At 39.4% G+C, this 20,371-nt stretch overlaps 1 protein-coding gene across 1 annotated transcript; it reads left to right on the top strand.

Moving 5' to 3' along the window:
- Positions 1 to 13,923: 13,923 nt before the first annotated feature.
- Positions 13,924 to 16,717, top strand: tmem250 (transmembrane protein 250). The gene is made up of 2 exons (XM_085166433.1): positions 13,924 to 14,160; positions 14,415 to 16,717. Exon 2 carries the CDS (start codon positions 14,572 to 14,574, stop codon positions 14,989 to 14,991), a length of 420 nt encoding a protein of 139 aa, XP_085022559.1. The 5' UTR covers positions 13,924 to 14,160; positions 14,415 to 14,571; the 3' UTR covers positions 14,992 to 16,717.
- The last annotated feature ends 3,654 nt before the right edge of the window (positions 16,718 to 20,371 follow it).

Here is a 20,371-nt window from a genome sequence, read left to right as displayed (position 1 = left end):
AAGTTGTGCCGGCACACATGTTGGCTCAGCGGTCCCCACCCCTTCACCTCGGCTGAAGGTGGACCGGAATAGATCGCACTTTAAGATGATGGATGCTCCCTCTGCCCAGAAAGGTTAGGGACGGGGCAATAAGTTACTGAGCACCGCATTCAGGGCGAGTCGTAGATGTGGCCAACAAATATACAGTAATTCTGATTGCTTGACAGCTGGGACACGAGCTTGTGTGAATGCTGAACCACAGCATGGCATACTTATAAAATAAGTATAAAATGTTAAAAGGAGGTTTCATTTTGCAATTCCCCGTGAGGATTCATTGATTGTATATTTCATTAGGCCTCTTTTTTTTAAGTTTGCTGCGTGAAGTAATTTTGGATGTCTGTTGGCATTTACTTATTATTTATTTGCAAATACAAATCAAACACTGCATAAGAAAAATACCAAGACGTCTCAAACCAGAGCAGACACTTTAGCTTCAATGCCAGGTGAGAGAATATGCATATACCAACCACTACTTCTGCTCCATTTAGTCTTTAACATGGAAACCCAGCAGGGGTCAGGGAGAGTTGTGGGTTAGGTGACATGTCCAGAAGAAACGCCTCGGCCACCAACCACCTGAAGACATTTAGTCCCCAGGTCCCCTCTGTGTGTGTGTGTGTGTGTGTGTGTGTGTGTGTGTGTGTGTGTGTGTGTGTGTGTGTGTGCGTGTGCATGCGTCGAATGTCACTCTCAGGTTTCGATCCCTAGGTCCCCATCTGCCGGATGCTCTCATTATTCAGGAGAGGCTAAACGCTCTTTGTACCAAGCTGACTGAGACAAAACCCCACCTGGGTAGGATAAGTCACAACAAGCTCTGAAGTGCACTATAGTTGCATGAAAACATACAAGGAGAAAGACCTAATTGTCATGTTGGTAAACAGCTCTGAAAATGTGGCTTCTGGAGGCAAAAAATGTGTAGCTCTAACCTTTAATCACAGAAAAAGAGCTGGAGTCTGAGAGTTTTTTTAAGTTGTCTACGCTCAGGAAACTAAAAGTACACGCTGATAAAATAATAAAATGAGAAAATTGATGTTCTTTTCATATTACAATATCTTAATTAGAACAAAACAGTCCAAACAACAGCATACTATTTTAAAACTTAAACTAGAAAAGAGAAAGCAGTTTTCACAAGACTTGATCCAGTCCTGCGAAAAATAGCGAAAAGAAAATCAAATGAATTAAGAAGGTACGTAGCAGCAAGAAGCTGTGAATCAAATGCACTTGATTAATAGATCATCAGCAAGTGTGAGCGCCTCTATAGAAGCAGACGTTTTGGCAGTTTGCTGGCTGTAGTATATGTTAACACAATGCCAAAGTCTTCTAACGAGTGGTCATCCCAGCAAGGTCAGACTGTGTAATGCTCAGAGAAACTGCAAAAAACCCAAACAGCTACATCTCACACTCTCCAGGCCTCAGTTAGCATAACAAATGCTAAAGTTCATGACAGAACAATTAGAAAAAGACTGATAAAGCGTGGTTTGTTTAGAAGCGGTGCCGGGATAAATTTTCTTCACTGTAAAAAGAACATGGCAGCAGAGCTTAGGTTTGCAATGTTACATCTGAACAAACCACAAGACTTCTGGAACAATTTCATTCAGACAGACAAGACCAAAGCAGAAATGCTTGGCCATTATCCACAGCACCGTGTTTGATGGAAACCAAACACCGCACATCAGCACAAAATCTCATAATAAATGCCAAGCACGGTGGTGGAGGGGTGATGCTTTGGGCTTGTTTTACAGCCATGTGACCTGGGTCACTTGCAGTCAATGAGTCAACCATTAACTTCTCTGTATACCAGAGTATTGTACAGTCAAACGTGGCCATCTGTCCAGCAGCTAAAGCTTGGTCCAAATTGGACCATGCAACAGAACAATGAACCCAAGAGCAACTGCAAATCTACAACAGAGTAGTGTAAAAAGAATCCAGGTGTGGCAAGTCCAAATTTCAGCCTCAATAAAATGCTGTTGAGGGCCCTTAAGAGTGCTGTGCATAAATAAAACCTGCAAACTTCAGTGAACTTCACAATATAAAGTATTTTGAGGTGACTGCAATTGTGATTTGACACTATATGAATAAATATGAATTGAACTGAAGCAACATTGTTAAGAAGGGTGCTCCTGAGAGACTGTCATACAGAAATTAATTACTTCAAGTTAGGCTGAGGGTGGTTCTACAAGCTATTATAGCATCTTAGCACAGTTTTTGGATGCAACAAGTGGGTATTTTCTAGGATAAATAACTAAAACCTAATTGCATGCAAGCAGTTACAGACCTAATTAGCTATGAACAATGTGATTTAGAAGCCAAAGACCAAGAGATTTTCCCAAAAGAGTGGGTGAAGATTTTGGATGAAGGAGTACCGTGACAGAATTACCAAGGTGTACTCATAATTTATAGGCTTAAAGGGCTTCAAAAAAATGAACCAACCCGAAAACCTCAACATTTAAATTCTTCGTCTTTTTTTTATTACAACATATGGAGTATATCCCACCTTTCACTAAAGTCTTCGAGCCCCTAATAATCAGCATTGGATTTGTTTTAGCATATGAGGTTGCTGTGTGGCTTAAATGAAGTCTAGTCCAATACTGGATACAACTGGCTATCAACAGCTTAGCAAATTAACAAATTAACATGGAAGATGATGACTTCTCCGACTTCCTACTTTTAGTTTCAGCTGCTTCTGCGTGGGCCAAACAATTCAGAGGCTTAACCAAATCAAACAGGACGTCACATATGCTGTCAGACTGAGACAATCAGAAGATACTGAGAGCTGTGCAGGAGTCAGCTGCAAGATGAGTCAGGCTGCTGGGTGTACTGCTGGAGTCGTGCATGGACTGTTTGGTTTGGCTGCTCATGCTGTCCAGTTTAGTTTTCCATGATGGTGAGTGGCTATGGGCCTTTTTATAAAATTATAAAAAAGTTCAAAAATGTCCTAAAAGAGTGGTATACAGGAAACACAGAATTTGAAAGATGTAATAAAGGTTCAGTGTGAATTCACTGCAATTCAAACCACTGTCATCCACAATCAGGCCTAAATTTATTTACTAATAAATCATGTAGTTAAAAGCTGCTGTCAAGTGGAAATTCTCACAAATAAATGCTGCCTATTTTCCTCTTCTAAGCTTGCATAACCACAAAATTCCACTTTACCTGCCTCGTCTTTTTTCCTCCTCCTCTTCCTCCCGATGATGTTTACCGCAGGCACTTTACAGGCTATGTGTTTCTCTCCCCTAAATATTTTATTTTGAGCACATTCATTGTCTTTCGTTCACATGTACACACCTACACACATGCACATTGCATGACCAAAGAGAGCGCACGTGCACATGCGAAGACACATACTTGTGTGTGCGCACTTGCACGTGTATCTTGCATGTATGTGTTCCTGTGTAAATGGAGACCAGTTACAGATAATAGATGTCTGTGTTTAATATTGGAGGAGTTTGAGGTAACCGCAAACCTGCAAACCTGGGGTCACCGTGTGTGAGGCTGGACACCTGATCTGCAGCGCTGCTGAACAGCTATTGTAAAAACAGCAGACTTGTTGACTGATATCCTTAACCTGATTTTTGTTTCATTTATACTTTTTATGTCTGTGTGTGTTTTATTACCAGTGAGTACTGCTTTTACTATGTGTCAGAATTTATTCCTTAGCATAATGTAAGGAATAAGATGCAACGCTGTACCCGTCTTTCAATAAATGGCATACACGTTTGCGGGAATCCCATAAACACCAACTGACTTTATGAGTCAGCAACTAAAGAAATATGAGGTGCTGCTTACATCTGGAGCAAAAGATGGAGATGAGTGGGAGGTGTGGACAGCTAAGAAGAAAATAAGCAGTTCCAGCCAGGTGGCGGGATTAGTATACACATATAGTATAAACATCTATATTAACAAGCAGCTGCAGCATTTGATTTTTAATGCTAAACCTATAAGAACGTAAAGGTGCCATAGTCCATACTTGCATGCATGTTTTTTATCTCACTAGATTTGTTTTATGTTCATGTAGTTTGTACTCTAAACCTATATTATAAGCCTAACTCCAAACAGGAAACTGATTTTTAATAGTCAGTGAACCAGATATTTAAGAATGGGTGTAGACAACATGTAGATCAGACTTTGCAGTATTAGGTTGAGGTTAGCTTTGGGTTAGGTCACCTGGTTTCATGACCCTTAACTTTTTGACCCTGGCATCATGTCACTGGGAAAAAGGTGGAGGTATTTCTTTCTGATAGCCCAGGCTTTCTGGGTTTGGCCAGTTAAAGGAAGAGTGGTATCTGAGCTGGGGTACTTTTGTACTTGCTGTATCATTAATGGGCCGCAGATAAAGATACGCAGGACTCCTGGCACTTTGTTACAGGTTAGGAGACGGGCTTAGAAAACTGATGCGTTTATCTTGTCCTTTCTATCTAGGCTTAGTTTTGGTCCAATTCACATGTGGGCCTGGCAGTAACCGATACATCGATGAAGACGGTTAGAGATAGTTGTATGTTTTTTTTGTTTTTTAAACCTATCTTAGAAAGCTCACACATAAAATATAATATTTCTTACTTACTGAGCCTGGTTTCAAAAATCCAGCACAAACACGCCATTTCAATGTCACATCTCATGCACTCATATTTTTTCCACTGTGAAATGATTTGCGGCATAAATCTTCTTGCATTAAAATGTTTACACGAGCTGGTCAAGAGGCTTGACAAGGCAGCACAGTCCAAACGTAAATCAGCATAAGTGATCGGATAGATTTTTCTGCAGTAATGTATCGTAGCCTTGGCATGCACAATAACTCAAGCCAAGGGAGAAGGAGCAAGTGTATCCAGCACCCAGCCCTCTGTTTGCCAAGCCAATGTGGTTTGGTCATCAAATCGACAATGTGATTGACCCATCAATTGACCCCGATGACCTTTCAGGCCAATCAAGCTAATGGTGGCTAGTGGTCCGAGCATTACTTTACTAGTTTCCTTTCACTTGAACCATATATTTGTGAGTCTGTTTACACAAAAACATGCAAACACAGGCTGACATCCAGTCAGATCACACATCCTGGGTTTCTAACCCATCTCAGTTTGTCTGTATCGACACATCCTTAACTCAGGGGCTCTCGTTAGTGCTGACCTTTTTCTGTTTGCAAGCCTGTTAAAATCAAGAAGCCTTATGGCAGTTTGCTTTATGGCCAAAGACTGTTCCTCTGATTTGAAATCATAATGTTTTTTGGTCTTTTTAAGAATTCTCAGGCATATGGGTGTTTGTTCATATTAATCATAACAATAATAATGACTCCCCACATACAATCCAAGCTACCTCATCTGGATCGATATGTCCCTGTAGACTAAATCTCCATAAATCAATTATATAGTAAAATTCTTAGACTGGGTGTGTCCAAATGTGCTGACTGGAAGTGGGAGCTGTATTGATCTGAACCAGTATGTGGTCACTGTATCAGGTTTCCAATTATTTGATGTAATGATAGTGTATGGATTCTTAATTGACAACAGTGTGTACATCAGAGATGCCGATGTGTGGTGGACAGGCTTGTTGATTCAAGTAGGGTAACAAATGGAGACAGTTCTAAAGAGTCAGTATAGATGGCCTGTAGCAAGAGTTTAAAATGACTGTCACCTCTTCACCACCGCCATATGACTATTTCTGACACTTCTACTTTCCATTCTGGTGCCAGTAAAGCTTCATCCTTCAAACTTCAGCCATACAACTCTAAGCATGTGTTTCCCGGAAAAAAAAGCTGAAGATGGGTGTGGTAGACCCACAGTGTGAAATCGAATCCAACCAGTTTTATGGCTAATTTTACAATTTTCGCTATTTCTTTCTTGTTTTAAACTGTTCTCCTGACTAAAAATCAATTATGATGTAAACAAAGGGATTCAACATATGCTGAAAATTAGCAATCATTTATTTAAACCAGTCATTCTTATGTTATTTGTGCTTTGTCCACCTTCAGAAGCCAAGAGGGTTCACACAACCATTACAAGTCAACTGTTGGCTATAAAAATAAGATACATTTCAGTAAAATAATGGCCATCACAAAATCATCATGGATATTGTGGCGAATGTAAAAGCCTTGTGATAAGAAAAGCTCCCAGTTTAACTTGCTTTTAAGTAAAAGTAAAGTTCACCCTACCATTTCTAGAGCAGCAGCATCTCAGCCCTCACTGTCCATGCCAATCAATTCTGTCTCTCTCCCTCCCTCTCTCATATCAGCTGAAATGAACTGCACATCTTTTCCAAACAGAGCAATTTCTCTGCCATCTGTTCTCCAACATAAATCAGGGCTTGTTGATGTAAACCTCCTCCTTCCTCAAACTCTCCCAGTATGAAGTGAAGCGGGCCTAATCCCCCCAGTCTCCCCTGCTCTCTAAATCATCCATGCATATTTATGTCTGTGCATCACAAGCTAGATAGAAATGTCTCTATATGCAAAACACAAACCCCAAGGACATGGTCTCACTGAAGGTTTGTGATGAGCAAGGACAAAAACAGATTTTTTAAATAGATGTGTATGGTAGAAAACTGGTAATATAGTTTGATTTGTAATATGCAAAATTTCAACATTAAAACATCCTTTTTTCACTTTGGCTCTTACAGTTATCCCGATGTTTCTAGAAATCTGTTAGTTCACACAGCAGCTGTTAGTTCACTCAGCATATCAACACTGGGCTACCACACCACTAAATTTATTTCATAATGTCATCTAAACTAGCTGCTTATCTCATGACGAGATAACAATTAACATTATGTTAGCTAACGATTCCTTTGTTTCAGCCATTTCATTAGAACCAAATATTATTTATACTATACCTTGTACAGCTTGACTAAAACTTTAAAGCATTTGTGTATGTGAAATTGATTTTTTTTTTCCCTTCAGTTAGACTCTCAGCTTGTAAATAAAGGCTGAATGTAGCCACTGTGATGTCAACTACTACACCAAGAATCCTTGATCCTACTTTTAGAGCAATGGCATCTAGTCATTTTAGAGTAAGAAGCATTGACAAAGTGTTGTTAACACAAAACCACAACAAGTATGCAAAATAGAAACAGTGGGAGTACAATCAAGACCATTTTTAGACTTGAGGATGCTAATTTATCAGCTAATGCTATCTTATTTGGTTAGCAAGATGCATCCATTGATAGCATGTTCATTACAAAGTTACAATATAAGAAAATGCAAGAATTATACTCATCAAAACTGTAAAACACACCTCCTTGTATGTGTTATTTGTATTTTCTAAAAGGTACCAACTTCACAAATATGGTGGAGTGGTCCAGACTACTTATCTGTATTAGCTGAAGTCATGCATGGGCTAGCAAACAGCTATTAGCTTAAAGTAGCCACCTAAAACAACTACATGACTAATAATGCCAGTGTGTAGTGAGTTAAACCCTACTGTTATTACAAAGGTGGGAAATACTCATAGAGACAAAATCCATTTTTGCGCCAGTTGTAGACATGTTTATTGCTATTTAGAAAATGGATGCATGAGTAATGATGTAACAGGTGTTTTAAAAAATAATTTATATTTCACCAAAGATCCATCTTGCAATGTTATCTTGCTTTGTCAGTATTGGTTATGTATATGTGTTTATTTATATATGTTTATTTTCTGTATTTATATTTTGGGAGCTTTTATTTTGTTTGTGTGACCTTTGACTTCCCACGAAGTCACTTCCTGTAGCTGCGCGCTATTTTCCTCAGTCGCCTAGAGGCCCCGCTGAGGAGAGGCGAGCGTATGCTAGTGTTCTCAGTTACAGAGCGAATAAACACAGTTAAAGTAACTAAAAGTAATCCAAACACTGCTCGTTCCCTTTGTGCATTTTGTCTCACAGTTCTGTTCGATATTTTAGTGTGAATTAGTTTTTCTGTCGAGTACAGCACTTTATTGTAACATGCTAGTTAGCTAATCTCAGATGAGAGCATAGGAGCATGCACGTGGCTTCTCTTGTGGTCCGCTATCCTCTCTCCCTTGAAGGTGTTCATGCAGAAGTCCAGTAAAGTGAAGTCGCTGTACTGTTTTGTTTTTATTTTAAACAGGTATGTGAGTTCCCTCTTTTATTTTTGTGTCATGTGAACTGGTTATATCTTTTGTTTGTTTGTGATTCATGTTCACTGTTTCAACTTGCTGTTAGATATATGTAACTAAAAAAATATGTAAAATTGCCACTGGTAAATGAAGTCTCCCTAAAGTATAATTTTGTTGATGAGGTAATTGTCACTATATGTTCACGATGCAGTGCATTTTCGTTTGTTATATATGATTATAAATACATTTTAGCAGTATTATTTGTTAATTGGATTTATTGTGATGTTGCACCTCAGTCGCCTAGAGGCCCCGCTGAAGAGAGGTGTTCATGCAGAAGTCCAGTAAAGTGAAGTCGCTGTACTGTTTTGTTTTTATTTTAAACAGTTCTGGGAGAATAAATCCATCCAGCTGGCAAAGTGAGAGCTGACTCCTCTGGTCATTCGCACAACACAAGGCAGAGAACTATCGGCAATAAGAGTTTAAGGCCAGACCGGCTACAATAACATGGACTCTGAACCGAGCCTTAGGTAGCTATTTAAGGAATTGCTGTTCTTTGCCCTTGCAGTCAGCTATATTTTTATCAGTAGTGGTGATCAACAACTCCTTCCTCATGGTACATTAGTTTTCATTCATGCTGTCATTTTTGTCCCAATAATTAATTAAAACAGAAGCGATTCTACAATCTGACTCTCACTTTCCCTCCACACACACCTGACCTAACTTCTGGTGCTGTTTCACCATACCCCCCTGCAGGTCATCATACATGCAAGAGAGCCCTTTTTTTCTATGTCTGAGCCTCCTGACCCTCTCAGTCACCCATACAGATGTTTCCACATCCGCTCATAATCCAGCCTAGTACACACATGCCAAGGATTAACACCAGCCTGGACCAATCCAGCCACATGTGTCTGAGGACAGAGAGCAGGACAGGACAACAGAACAGACATGGAGGTGTCAAAGTTAAACAAAAACACTGCTTCTGACACATTAACTTTTTAGTGGTTGCGTTTTGGATGTTTGCTCCAGTGGTTACGAAACACAACCCACACAACTTTGAGATACAATAGTTCAAAGTAATATCTGGCCAAATAAATCTGTACTGCAACAGGAGCAGGTTTTAATGCTAACAGATGGTTTGACAGGATTATGAAAGACACAAAGGATGCATGCACTTAAGGGAAACACATGCACAAGAGATGATGAAACACCGAACAGGCTTGTAGCTCCTTGCTTAATGGTAATAATTCATCTTTATATAGCAAAGGAACTTGGAAGCAGCCGTGTGACCTAGCTGCGTGTGTCATGTTTTATTTTAATTGGTTTAATTGGGTAGTTACTTTTTTCTCTCTCTCTCTCTCTCTCGCTGAAGCTTGGCATCCTGTACTGTCCTGGAAGTCGGTCGTTTGTTAGGGCCTTTTATCACATTTTTATTCATTACATTTATTTATTTATTTATGATTTGCATTTTTCTAGAACTAAATGATTACTCAACATAAACACATCCTCAGACCAAGGAACAACTGCACACACATTTTTTTCTATAATATGTGGCCAAACTTTCATCTGACAGGCCCAATAGATCTTTCTATAGAAGATCCAATGAGCTTCTTCATAACACAGCACAGTGCAAAAAAAAATGGCTTTGATTAAACTTTCACTAATTAAAGTCTTCCTCATCTTATAAGCCCAACTAATTGATTTAATTTGTCTTAGCCCAAACTATTGGCTGTGACCTCTACTTAGTTAATGAATTAATTGATTTAGACCAAGAAGTCAAAGAGGATTTTTGACATGTTGCCCCTTTAATCTTGCTTACTCTGGACACTCTTTGGGTCATAGAGGCAGTGTATTGGTGGAAGGTTTTGAGTGTGGGAGGTGGAGGGCGGATAGCTTCGGCTGTGGATTATTTTTTCCACTCCACCAGGATGCAATTACAGAGTAGATTGGGCCTTCTGCAGTTTGTCAGTGAATGAAGGAGTAGCCAGAGCGAGGACATTTTAAAAGCACCATCCCTCAGGTACTTGTAAACTTAGAGGGGGGGAAGCAGAGAATATTACCCCTGACTAACCTCCACATTCGTGAAGAAGAGGCAGCGCTCTACCTCTTCTTCATGGTTTGGAAGAGACAAATATGAGTCAGTAACATTGCCATAATGCAGCAAACATCCATTACAGAGGCTTTTGAATGTCCTAAATCAGTAGCATCTACTTTATTGACATCATTTTTCTTGGTAATGGTAAGATACATCGGAGCTTCCTCAGCACATGGGAAGTTATTAACCAGATGCGGGGGGAAGCCAACATCTTAACTTGGCACCATTTGGCGGGTGACATTTGCAGCTGTAATGGCACTAAATGTACTAATTTATGAAAGAAGGCAATAACATAGGATGTGGATTTTGTTCAGAAGAGCCTCAAGGAGGAAAAGAAGAGATAGCTAAGTGCCATGCCCTTTAGTCAGCCATGCGAGGGGAAACCTGGAGAAATAGCTCCCTCCAGTGGTGGTAAATTAAAATGTTTTCCTTCTTCGGCTGAAATCCAAGCTGAAAAGTCTCATCCAACAAGGAATAAATGTTTCAGAAAATAAAAGTAAAGGAATGAAAAGTGTGACACACATTTATGTAAAATGATCAGAAAAGGTTTCCAAACTAAAACTCTGCTTGCTCTGTTTAGTTTGATTTGTAGTTTAAGTGACTGATAGCAATTAAAAATAAATGTAAATTGCATAAGAGTGAGCTGAATAAGATTTTGAGAGCTAGTGAATGTGTTTAAGATGCAGTAAACTTGGTTTTCCACTAATGAAAGTTTTATTGTTTTCATATTCATCTTATTCTGCTTTTTAGTTTTCACAAGTGTCCCTTTCTACTGGGCCAGTATTATTTATACCCAAGAACGGGATATGTATCTTTGCTTTCAAGACCTTTTTTTTTCCTAAATGTTCACAATTTATCTTTTAACAAGAACCAGAGAACCAAAGCGCATTAAAAGTTTAAGTCTCAAGAGGAGTTACGGAGAAAGATAGGCAGGAAAGTTTCTCACCAAGTGGAACCAGTCCAATAACCTGTGCTGCAGGTTTTGTCCCCAAAGAGATCCAAAGACCCATTTCAAAGCTTGGTTAAAAAATAAAAAAATTAAAAAATTAAAAAAAAGCGTGTACAGCTAAAGGCGAACTATTGGATACTTTTATATGACTGGGTTGTGATAAAATTGTCCATGAAGAAAAGTGTGGATTCAGCCTCTATCCCTAATGGGAATAACATGCAGATTTAAGGTTCACATTTCCAGGGGGTAACATTTTTTTTCTATTAAAAATGAGAATTATCCTTGTTTTTCACCTGAAGCTTGGACAGAAGTCGTCTCTCGCTAAGCCAAAGATCACATTTATACATTAGCACTAATGATTACATGAGCAAATGATGATGAAATGCAGCATTCAAAGTGTTGACCCTGAGCTTTTAAGAGCTCTTTAAGAGAAAACGTTCTTGGTAAATATCTCACTGAAGGAAGCAATATAGGCATCTGTAGAATACAACAATACTGTCTGCAACATATAGAATATGAGTGGACTGCACTAACTTATCTATGCCCACACACACACATTACACACATTACAGTGTAACTTTTATCAAATATGCGCACAATGGCACCTTGAAGAGTCTGCTATAAAGTGTATGGTGCCTTTTTAGATTTATTAAGTAATACAGAAAAAAATTGGGGGGAAAGGGAGATCGGCGAGAGACATTTTTTGATTCAAGGAGTGAAGAGAACCACTACAAACTTATAATGGAAATGCGCTAACATTTTGTGCCAGTGAGCACAGAAAATACTCATTTTAATAAGTATACGGCCATTAAATTTGTAAGGTCAGAGCTGACTTCAGACTTTGGCTACCACTCAAATTATTATGCTATGGATTTCATTACTAAAATCAATCATAATGCAAAAGAAAAGCACACAGATTCATATATTCAGCCTCGGTGACAGCTTTATGTTTGTTTGATTAAATATTATAGGTTTGTTTTTCTAATGTTGCATAATACACCTTTAAATTCTTAGCAAAGTGACCCAGATCCCTATTAACAACTGTAATAAACGCCTTTGAAAAAATAAAAAATAAAAAACCCTGCATTTATTATGACTTATGGTCACCTGCTGCCATCTGGCTTGCTGACAGATACCAGAGATGTAATCCTTGGGCTGACCAATAAATCTGCCCAGTGAAGGTTACGTGATATACAGAGAGACTTGACCATGTTTATGTGGCACACAGCTTATGAGGACGTCCAAATGGACACGCATAGCAACAGCGTGTTTGGTTTGCAGACTGCCCTTTACAGCGTCTTTTTACTAAAACGGCCGCAAGTCACAGGACTCCAATTTGCTGGCTTCTCTAACACACGTAGGTTTAATAGGTCAAGGTAAACTAATGCAGTCTAATGCAACAGTCCTAAATGGTAGCTTTTATTGCATTTGGTGTGGTAAACAACACACCAACCAGATGTTATCGTGATTTTATATATATATATATATATATATATATATATTATTTAGCAGTATTCAGAAAGGCTGAAAATGCTTTTTTTAATGCACTAGCTGTGTCCTTGCAGTTTTATATTTTCACTCACATTGTTATAACTTTGATTATAATAGGGGGTATTTGTCAAGGGCAAGATTTAAGGAATTCAGAATATTTGTGAACACATCTGATTAATGAGACACCCAGGTGACTGTGAACACACAGTTAGATACAGCATTTCTTGCAGTTTTGCTCTATAAACCACCACAGTGGATTTCAAATCATACACTATGTGACTGTGATTGAAGTGCAGACTTTACGTGTTAATTCAAGGAGTTTTATGCAAAATTCTGCATGAACTTTTTAGAACTGCTACCAGTTTTATACACAGTCCTCCATTTTCAGATGCTCAAATTTAATCGGCCAAACTCACATCAATGTTTATCTCTTATGATCATTTTGGTGTTAGTTACTCTGGGTTTCATCTGTCCAAAGTTTGTTTGTTTGTTCTTCAGAACTGTGCTGACAACGTTTCCGACAAATGCAATCTTACCTACTTCCTTCCTAGTCTTGAGTTTAACCAGTGGTTTGCACTTTGCTGCAAACCCTGTGTATATCCATTCATGAAGGCATCTCTCGACTTTAGGCATTGACAATCATACGTCTACCTCCTTGTAGGAGTTCTTGACTTGTGCAGTTGTTTTCCTTAACCATGGAAAGAATTCTGTCATCATGCACTGTAGTTACCTTCCGTGGTCTTTCACACCTTTAGGCATTGCTGACCACTTCTTGAGGATGTACTAGATTTTTTTTAAACTTGGCCACTCCATATATATATTTTATGTAAAAAATTTAAAAACAAAAAAACAAAAACCACCTTGAATTAAAAGCAAAACACTGCACTTCAATAACATATTATCATTGCTAATTTACAATCCACTGTGATGGTGTACAGAGGCAAAACAACAAAAAAGAAAGAAAGAAAAACATAATAAAATGGTAATGTGATATTTCCTGGATCTTATTTGCACACTGTAAGGACTGTAACATATCCAGAAACTGCTTGCTGCTTTTCTAAACGTTATTCATGCTGAAGAAATGTGGTCTGAAGGCCAAATGGATGTGAAACTGACCCTTGAAGTTAGCTTAAATTAATAGCCTTCGAGTTGTAGTAGCCCTACACACATATCTACAGTCGACATATTCCGCAAACCATACGTAATACTTGCCTAATATGTGGTTGCTAAAATAACTGCAAAGCAGCTGAACATTACATACGAGCAAACAAGCACAAATCCAAACCAAGCACCTTTTCTTGAGGAGCACTTCCCCTTTAAGTCGGCTTCTGCCGTCACAGCAGGATGACTCGTATATTTTGCGACAGGACGTAAACGCGCCGGCTCGCTGCCGCCTTCACAGTTTATCTTGAGAAAGAAAAAAATAGGAAAATAAAGCTTGTATGCATGTTGCTGGAAATTTTAAATAATGTGATGCAATCCTCTGGACGTATGCGAGTCAAACAGCCGTGATATTTTGTTTCGTTGTGGAGGAAGACGTCTCGGTGTTTCATGTAAGATTCTGCACTGTTACTTAGCTCTAGACCACAATATGAAGAAAGGATGCTTTGGGGTTGCATATACTATGCTGTGGCTATGGTTTAATCATCCAAAAATGATCACTAGCTTAAGTTTTTTAAATATACATAGGTCTTTTTCAACGTGCATATCTATGGGTATTGTTTGCATAAGCTTGCCTTTCTTGTAGGTGTGTGTGCCGTTTGAATGTGCATTTAAAAGCATGTTAACCATCTTAATTTCTCCACAGAGCCTTGTTCCATTTTTAAAGAGAACCCCTGACTGACAGCAGAGGGAAGCGAGCATCCTGGATCCCCTCCCCATGAAGCTGACTGCCTCCCCTGAAGCAGCTTTCACATCTGGATCAAGGACTCCAGTGCACTTTGTTGGGCTCCTGTAGCCCATCCATGCCTGTGATCCCCATCCCACGGCGGGTGCGCAGTTTCCATGGCCCCCACACCACCTGCATGCACTCGGCCTGTGGGTCGGCACACACTTCCAAGCTAGTGCGGACTAAGTACAATAACTTTGACCTGTACCTGCGCTCACGCTGCATGTACAGTTTCCTCCGCTTCCTCCTCTACTTTGGCTGCAGCCTGCTGACCTCTCTGCTCTGGGTGTCGCTTTCTGCGCTCTTCTTCCTGCAGTACATCAGCGTGCGTGTGCTCCTGCGCCTGCAATACAAGCTGTCTGTCATCCTGCTTTTGCTGGGGCACCGGCGACTGGACTTGGGTGTGCTTAATGACCTGATTATATACAGCATGCAGATCACCATGTTTCTGGTGGGGGGACTCGGCTGGTGCTTAATGGTGTTCGTGGATATGTAGTTCTGTCATGAGAAACATGTGGCATGTGATGGGAATGTTTTGCACTCAAATACTCTGTTTTATATTTGACTGGGCTCTAGTCAGAAAGGCGCAAAATCTCATTTGGTTTATTGTAGATAAGGTTAAAATCTAATAAGAAGCATCAGAAGCATTGATGCGATCTTTAAACCAGCCTGCGTGGCTTAAACAGTTAAATAGTTGTTCTTTTAAAAAATGTCAGTCCTGCATACTTCAGAGAAGTTAGAAATGTCAAAAATGAGAGTGAGACTTGTGACTTTATATAAGTTATTCTTGTATTTTGTGCCATTTGTAAACCGTCTTAATGGAATTTAAAGGACATCTCGTCTAGGAATGTGTTTGTTTAAAGTCTGTTGCATGGAGGAGTGACTTAACAGATGACTGATGTGCATCGTGACTGTGGTTGCAGGTCAGTGATCTGTGCCACAAAAAAGTCATGCTGGAGCACAAAGAGGATGTCATGATACTGTGTATGAATCAGTGCATTTAACTGATGTTGTGTATAAATAAAAATACAATGTAAAATAGAAAGCACAGTTTTTAAAAAAAGAAGTTAAGTGACTCCACCTGATGAATAGAAAGAAAAAAAAAACTTCCCTGGATTCAAATTTGGCCACTGTCTGTTGATTTGGTGCTTGAAGCCTTTGCACACTCCTGTGATTTTTAGAATGCTCCCTGGAAGTCTTGTTCCTGCCCGAATCTGGGATGTGCACTGGGTCTTCTTCACTGTGTCAAAACAGTGACGCTTTACTCTGAGTTAGAGTTTAAGGAAGTGTTCAAAGTAATAAAAATCCAAATCTGGTGAGGAGGGCAGATGGAAAGCCACAACTGTGTTGGTATGACCAAAAAAAAACCCAGCTTTGAGGTCGCTTATGCTGAATGTCCTCCCTTAGACAGTCTGACTCCTGGGGGAGGGGAGAGGAGGCGAACTGATGGTGCACAACCTCGTGAGCGACAGGAAATAACCAACACCTGTGCTCCTAGTTGCAACCAGCCTTCAGACTTGGTCTCATAGCTAGATGACAGATGATGACACAGGTATTGACGTTCCCTGTCAAAAGCCCGTGGAGGGGGCGAGTGTTTAAAACGTAGGACTTCCAGAGAGCAATCTGAAAATAGTAGGAGTCCTGTAAGTGATGGAGAGGTGAACAAGGAGATGGCAGTAGCCAAATTAAAATCAGGTAAGGTGTTTTTTTGCCTTGAAAGTGCTGCATCAGAAAGTTTTTGTTGTGTTTTTTATATGTTTTAGGCAAAATAGGGCAAAGGGTATAGCCTGAGTCACAAACATTTTTTTTTAAGCTGTTTAATAAATTCTTTTTGTCCATGAACTGGTTTGTGCTTTACAATACATGGCCAAATGAATGTGTTTACTGTGTAGTCTAACACTCATGACGGCATGCCTCGAGCTGTGTCATAAGAGTGTGTGACAGTTCAAACTGAGAACGGCTTTGGGTCAAGTGTTCCATCAGTCGTTCTTCACATGGTCTCAGAGCTGCTCTGACAGACTTCTCTGTTTAGCTTCCTCCAGCACGCAAACACCAACCACAGCTAGATCCTGCTGTTTGTGCCAAGCATAACAATGGAGATGGCTGTGCCCCAATCACCTTATATAGCCTCATTTTCACATGCCATGAAGTATGCCTTACTGGAACTAATGAAGGCACTGAAATGAGCACTTTAATTCTAAACCTGGGTTTGCTTTGAAGATTTTAACTATTTTTTGTTCTTGTCATGCACAAGCATCAGGTTGGATAGCCATGATTAGGAAAGCATGCATAAGAGGCTGGAAGTACAGAGCGCCAACTTTAGATTTGAACTTTCAACACAGTGGCTGGTGGGCTGACTGAGACATGCTTCAGACCCACAAGGCCTATAAATGGCTAATCAGAGCAACAATAAGCTTTTGTTCATTGGATCAACACATCATATGCCTCATGTTCTGAGCCAGGTCAGTGTGACAGCCCGAATTACACAGAGAACTAGAGAATATGAATTGTCCCGTGATGCCAACATAGCTCTTTAGGTGGGCTTGATGATTAAGTCATTCACTGTTCAGTTTCATTTCTTCATTCTGTATAAAAAAATGATTTTTTTTTTATTATTATTATTTTTTGCTTAGACTGAATGACTTCTCAGTTTCGCCGACATTTGCATTTGTTTCTATTTTTTCAGCTCTTATCTTGAACTTTTAACCCGGCCTTTGTGAGAAACGATAATATGGAAATGCGTACGAAACACAAGATCGGGTTTTGTTGTTGGTGCAGAAAGTAAAATATCATGTTTCAACATTCGGCTTTGTAAAATGATAGTTTACTGGAGCAAACAGCAAAAGCTGTCATTTAATTAGGGTACACTTAGGGCTTTTACTGGTTTGGCTGGGCAGTAAGCCACAACTGGGAAAAACAAAAGTCCTTGTAAAAATGAATGACAATAGGTCTGTGCTTAAATAATAAAAGATCATTATACCCCTAACCTTAGGAATATTAAAGTACTACCACAGACTTTTATAACATATATAAACGTATATACGCTTATGCTGAAATAACACAGGACTAAGAGTTATTTGTCATCATGGAATAGGTTAGTATATGTAGCTAAATTACAAAGCAAAATCAAGACTCATCAGACCAGGCGATATTTTTCCAATTTTCTGCTGTTTAGTCTGTGCCTCTGTGCTTCAAGGTCTGATGTGTTGTGCATTCAGAGATGCTCCCCTGCAGAACTTTGTTATGACAAGAGATTATGTGAGTTCCTGTTGCAGCTCCCTCAGCCCGAGGCAGTCTGTCCCACTCTCCTCTGACCTCTGGCATCAACAAGGCATTTTCACCTAGAAAGCTGCCGCTCGCTGGATATTTTCTCTTTTTCAGAACATTTGTGTAAACTCTTAGAAATGGTCATATGGAAAAATCCCAGCAGTTTCTGAAATAGTTAGACTAGCCAACAACTACGCCATGTTCAGAGTCTCTTAAATCACCTTTCTTCCCCATTTTGATACTCAGTTTTAACTTCTGGAGGTTGTCTTGACCGTGCCAATATGCCTAATTGCACATGTCATGTGATTCGCTAATGACATTTGCATTAATGAGCGGTTGTACAGGAGTACCTAACAAATTGGTATATATATCTATATCTATATATAAATAGATACAATACTATCCCGTAAGAAAGTGAAAATAAAAAGAAATATCAAATGTTAAATTTACAAAATGCCTGCATGGATAAGCATAAAGAGTTGGGTTGATAGAGATGGGCAAAAAATGGGGAACAGGTAAGCTGATTTACACCTGTAGATATTTATACAGCTGGGAAAAAAAAAGCCCAAGTGCTGACTAATTTAATTACATGTACATTTTTGTTATATAAGTATAGTGTAAGGTTTTACAATTAGTGGAATCTGGTCAAATGAAATGTACCTGGTTGGTATTCTTTCAAGTTATAGTAAGCACATTTTCCTTAATGATTTATTATTGAAATAAATAAACCTTTGGTTTTCTATGTTTCAGGTGCATTTTACTCAAAATTATAGTTTAATGTTTATTAAAGTTGACAAATCCATTTTTGAGGGCAGCATCGTTCTCCTCAGTTTCACAAAGATATGTACAACTACTGCATTAATATTTTCTGTTTTTCTCTCTTCTGGCCTCTAAAGATAATCCAGCCAACCTATAAAATGAATTAACTGGTTGAAGAGGTCACCAGTCATTAGGATGCTACTACTACTTAGGAGGCTACTTTTAAAAAATGTGTGAATATACAAATCAAAAGGGAGAAGAACGACTGACTCATATGTATTTTGTAAGTAAATGTACTTCTAAGTGTAAACTCATTTTACATCATACAGCCCTCTTTGAAGCGGGCCAGATCAGTAAAACTAAATGATGGTGGTTGATTTGAGGAAAGAGAATATGAAAAAGATAGTTACAAGTAGTTTGAGATATTTATTCATGCGTGGGTTATCTCTCTCATGCTACAGAGGAAATACAAAAGACACAGCCTCTCCACATTTACATTTGTACCCGCTGTTGCTCCATACATCTGGTACCACAAAAGGTTATCTCACAGAGAGCCTCCTCTTTGCTAGGATCCTCCTGACCTGTACTCTCCCAGTGATGCTGGTGCTATTACAGAAATAAATCTGGCATGTATGCTCACATACAATAACAGCTTTATTACAAAAAACAGTACTATATGTTGACCCTGCATGGCCAAAGATAGAAGCTCTTCATACGTCCATCGGTATGTGCTTGGCTCACACGTGTGTTTAGGCCTGTGTCTATGCTGTGTTTGCTGTGCCTGTGTGAGGTTATGTGTGTCATGTCTGTGGAGTGTATAGATGAGGTGCATGTCTCTGTGGCTGTGTGCTCATGCCTATATGAGGTTATATATGTGTGTGTGTGTGTGTGTGTGTGTGTGTGTGTGTGTTTATCTAGAATAAAAGGTGAAAGAAAACTCATCCTCATCCTTTTCCACATAAAGGGTTCTGGTAGATCACTGCACAGACTAATTATACTATCCTGTAATTATAAATTTAGTATATAAAGTTTTCATTAACTCACAGAAAATGTCCTTGGCAATCGTTGTGGGGGTCTTTATCATTAGGAAAAGCTGTAAAACCTGTGAAAATACAGTTAACAGTTCAAAATCTATGCAGTCCTTTGCATTTTCTATAGAAGTCTAATGGGCCGGATTGTAGTCTTTGCCGGGCCAGTTCTAGCCCCTGTGCCTTATGTTTGACATCCCTGATATATGTGTGTATGTATAAACTACAGTTAAAATCACTAAAATACCCGGTAAAATCACTGATTTTAATTGCTATTGCAGTGTGTAAATTGACAAGTGAAAAGTAAAAATGTGATTGGACGATCATAAAATAACTCAAATCAACAAGGTAAATATAGTATAACATTGAGGAAAAAATCTAAATAAACGAATATGGCGATTTCATGTGGTAGACTGGAGGCTCCTGCAGCGATTTATCGTGCTGTGACACCGTGATACAGGCCTGCAGTAAAGAAAAGTTGACTTGAGGTCACACCGCCAGCAGTTGGCGCTTATAATGTAGCAGAACAGCACACATGCGCATCATGTAGCCCGGACTGTCATCGTATAATGACACGTGAAGTAACCACACATGTAGACGACACCGAATGGGGTCTCATTGAGCCGTGCAACCCTCCCCTGCCCTACTTATAGTCCCCCAAATGTGCTCCCAAGTGTGTTGTCTTTTCGGGAACACGTTAGTGGCGGGGTGGAGGCGCGCGAACCTGTCCGGTGAGCTCGTTAGAAAGTGTTCCGCAGCAGTCTACACCTTTAAAGCCCGCAGAGTGCAGCGAGTTCATGTGTCCGTAAAGGCGCACGATAT

The sequence above is a fragment of the Neolamprologus multifasciatus genome, chromosome 7 (assembly GCF_963576455.1).
Source record: "Neolamprologus multifasciatus chromosome 7, fNeoMul1.2, whole genome shotgun sequence".
NCBI lineage: Eukaryota > Metazoa > Chordata > Actinopteri > Cichliformes > Cichlidae > Neolamprologus > Neolamprologus multifasciatus.
Note: the sequence above shows the minus strand (reverse complement) of the source record. Positions and strands in the feature narration are given on the sequence as shown.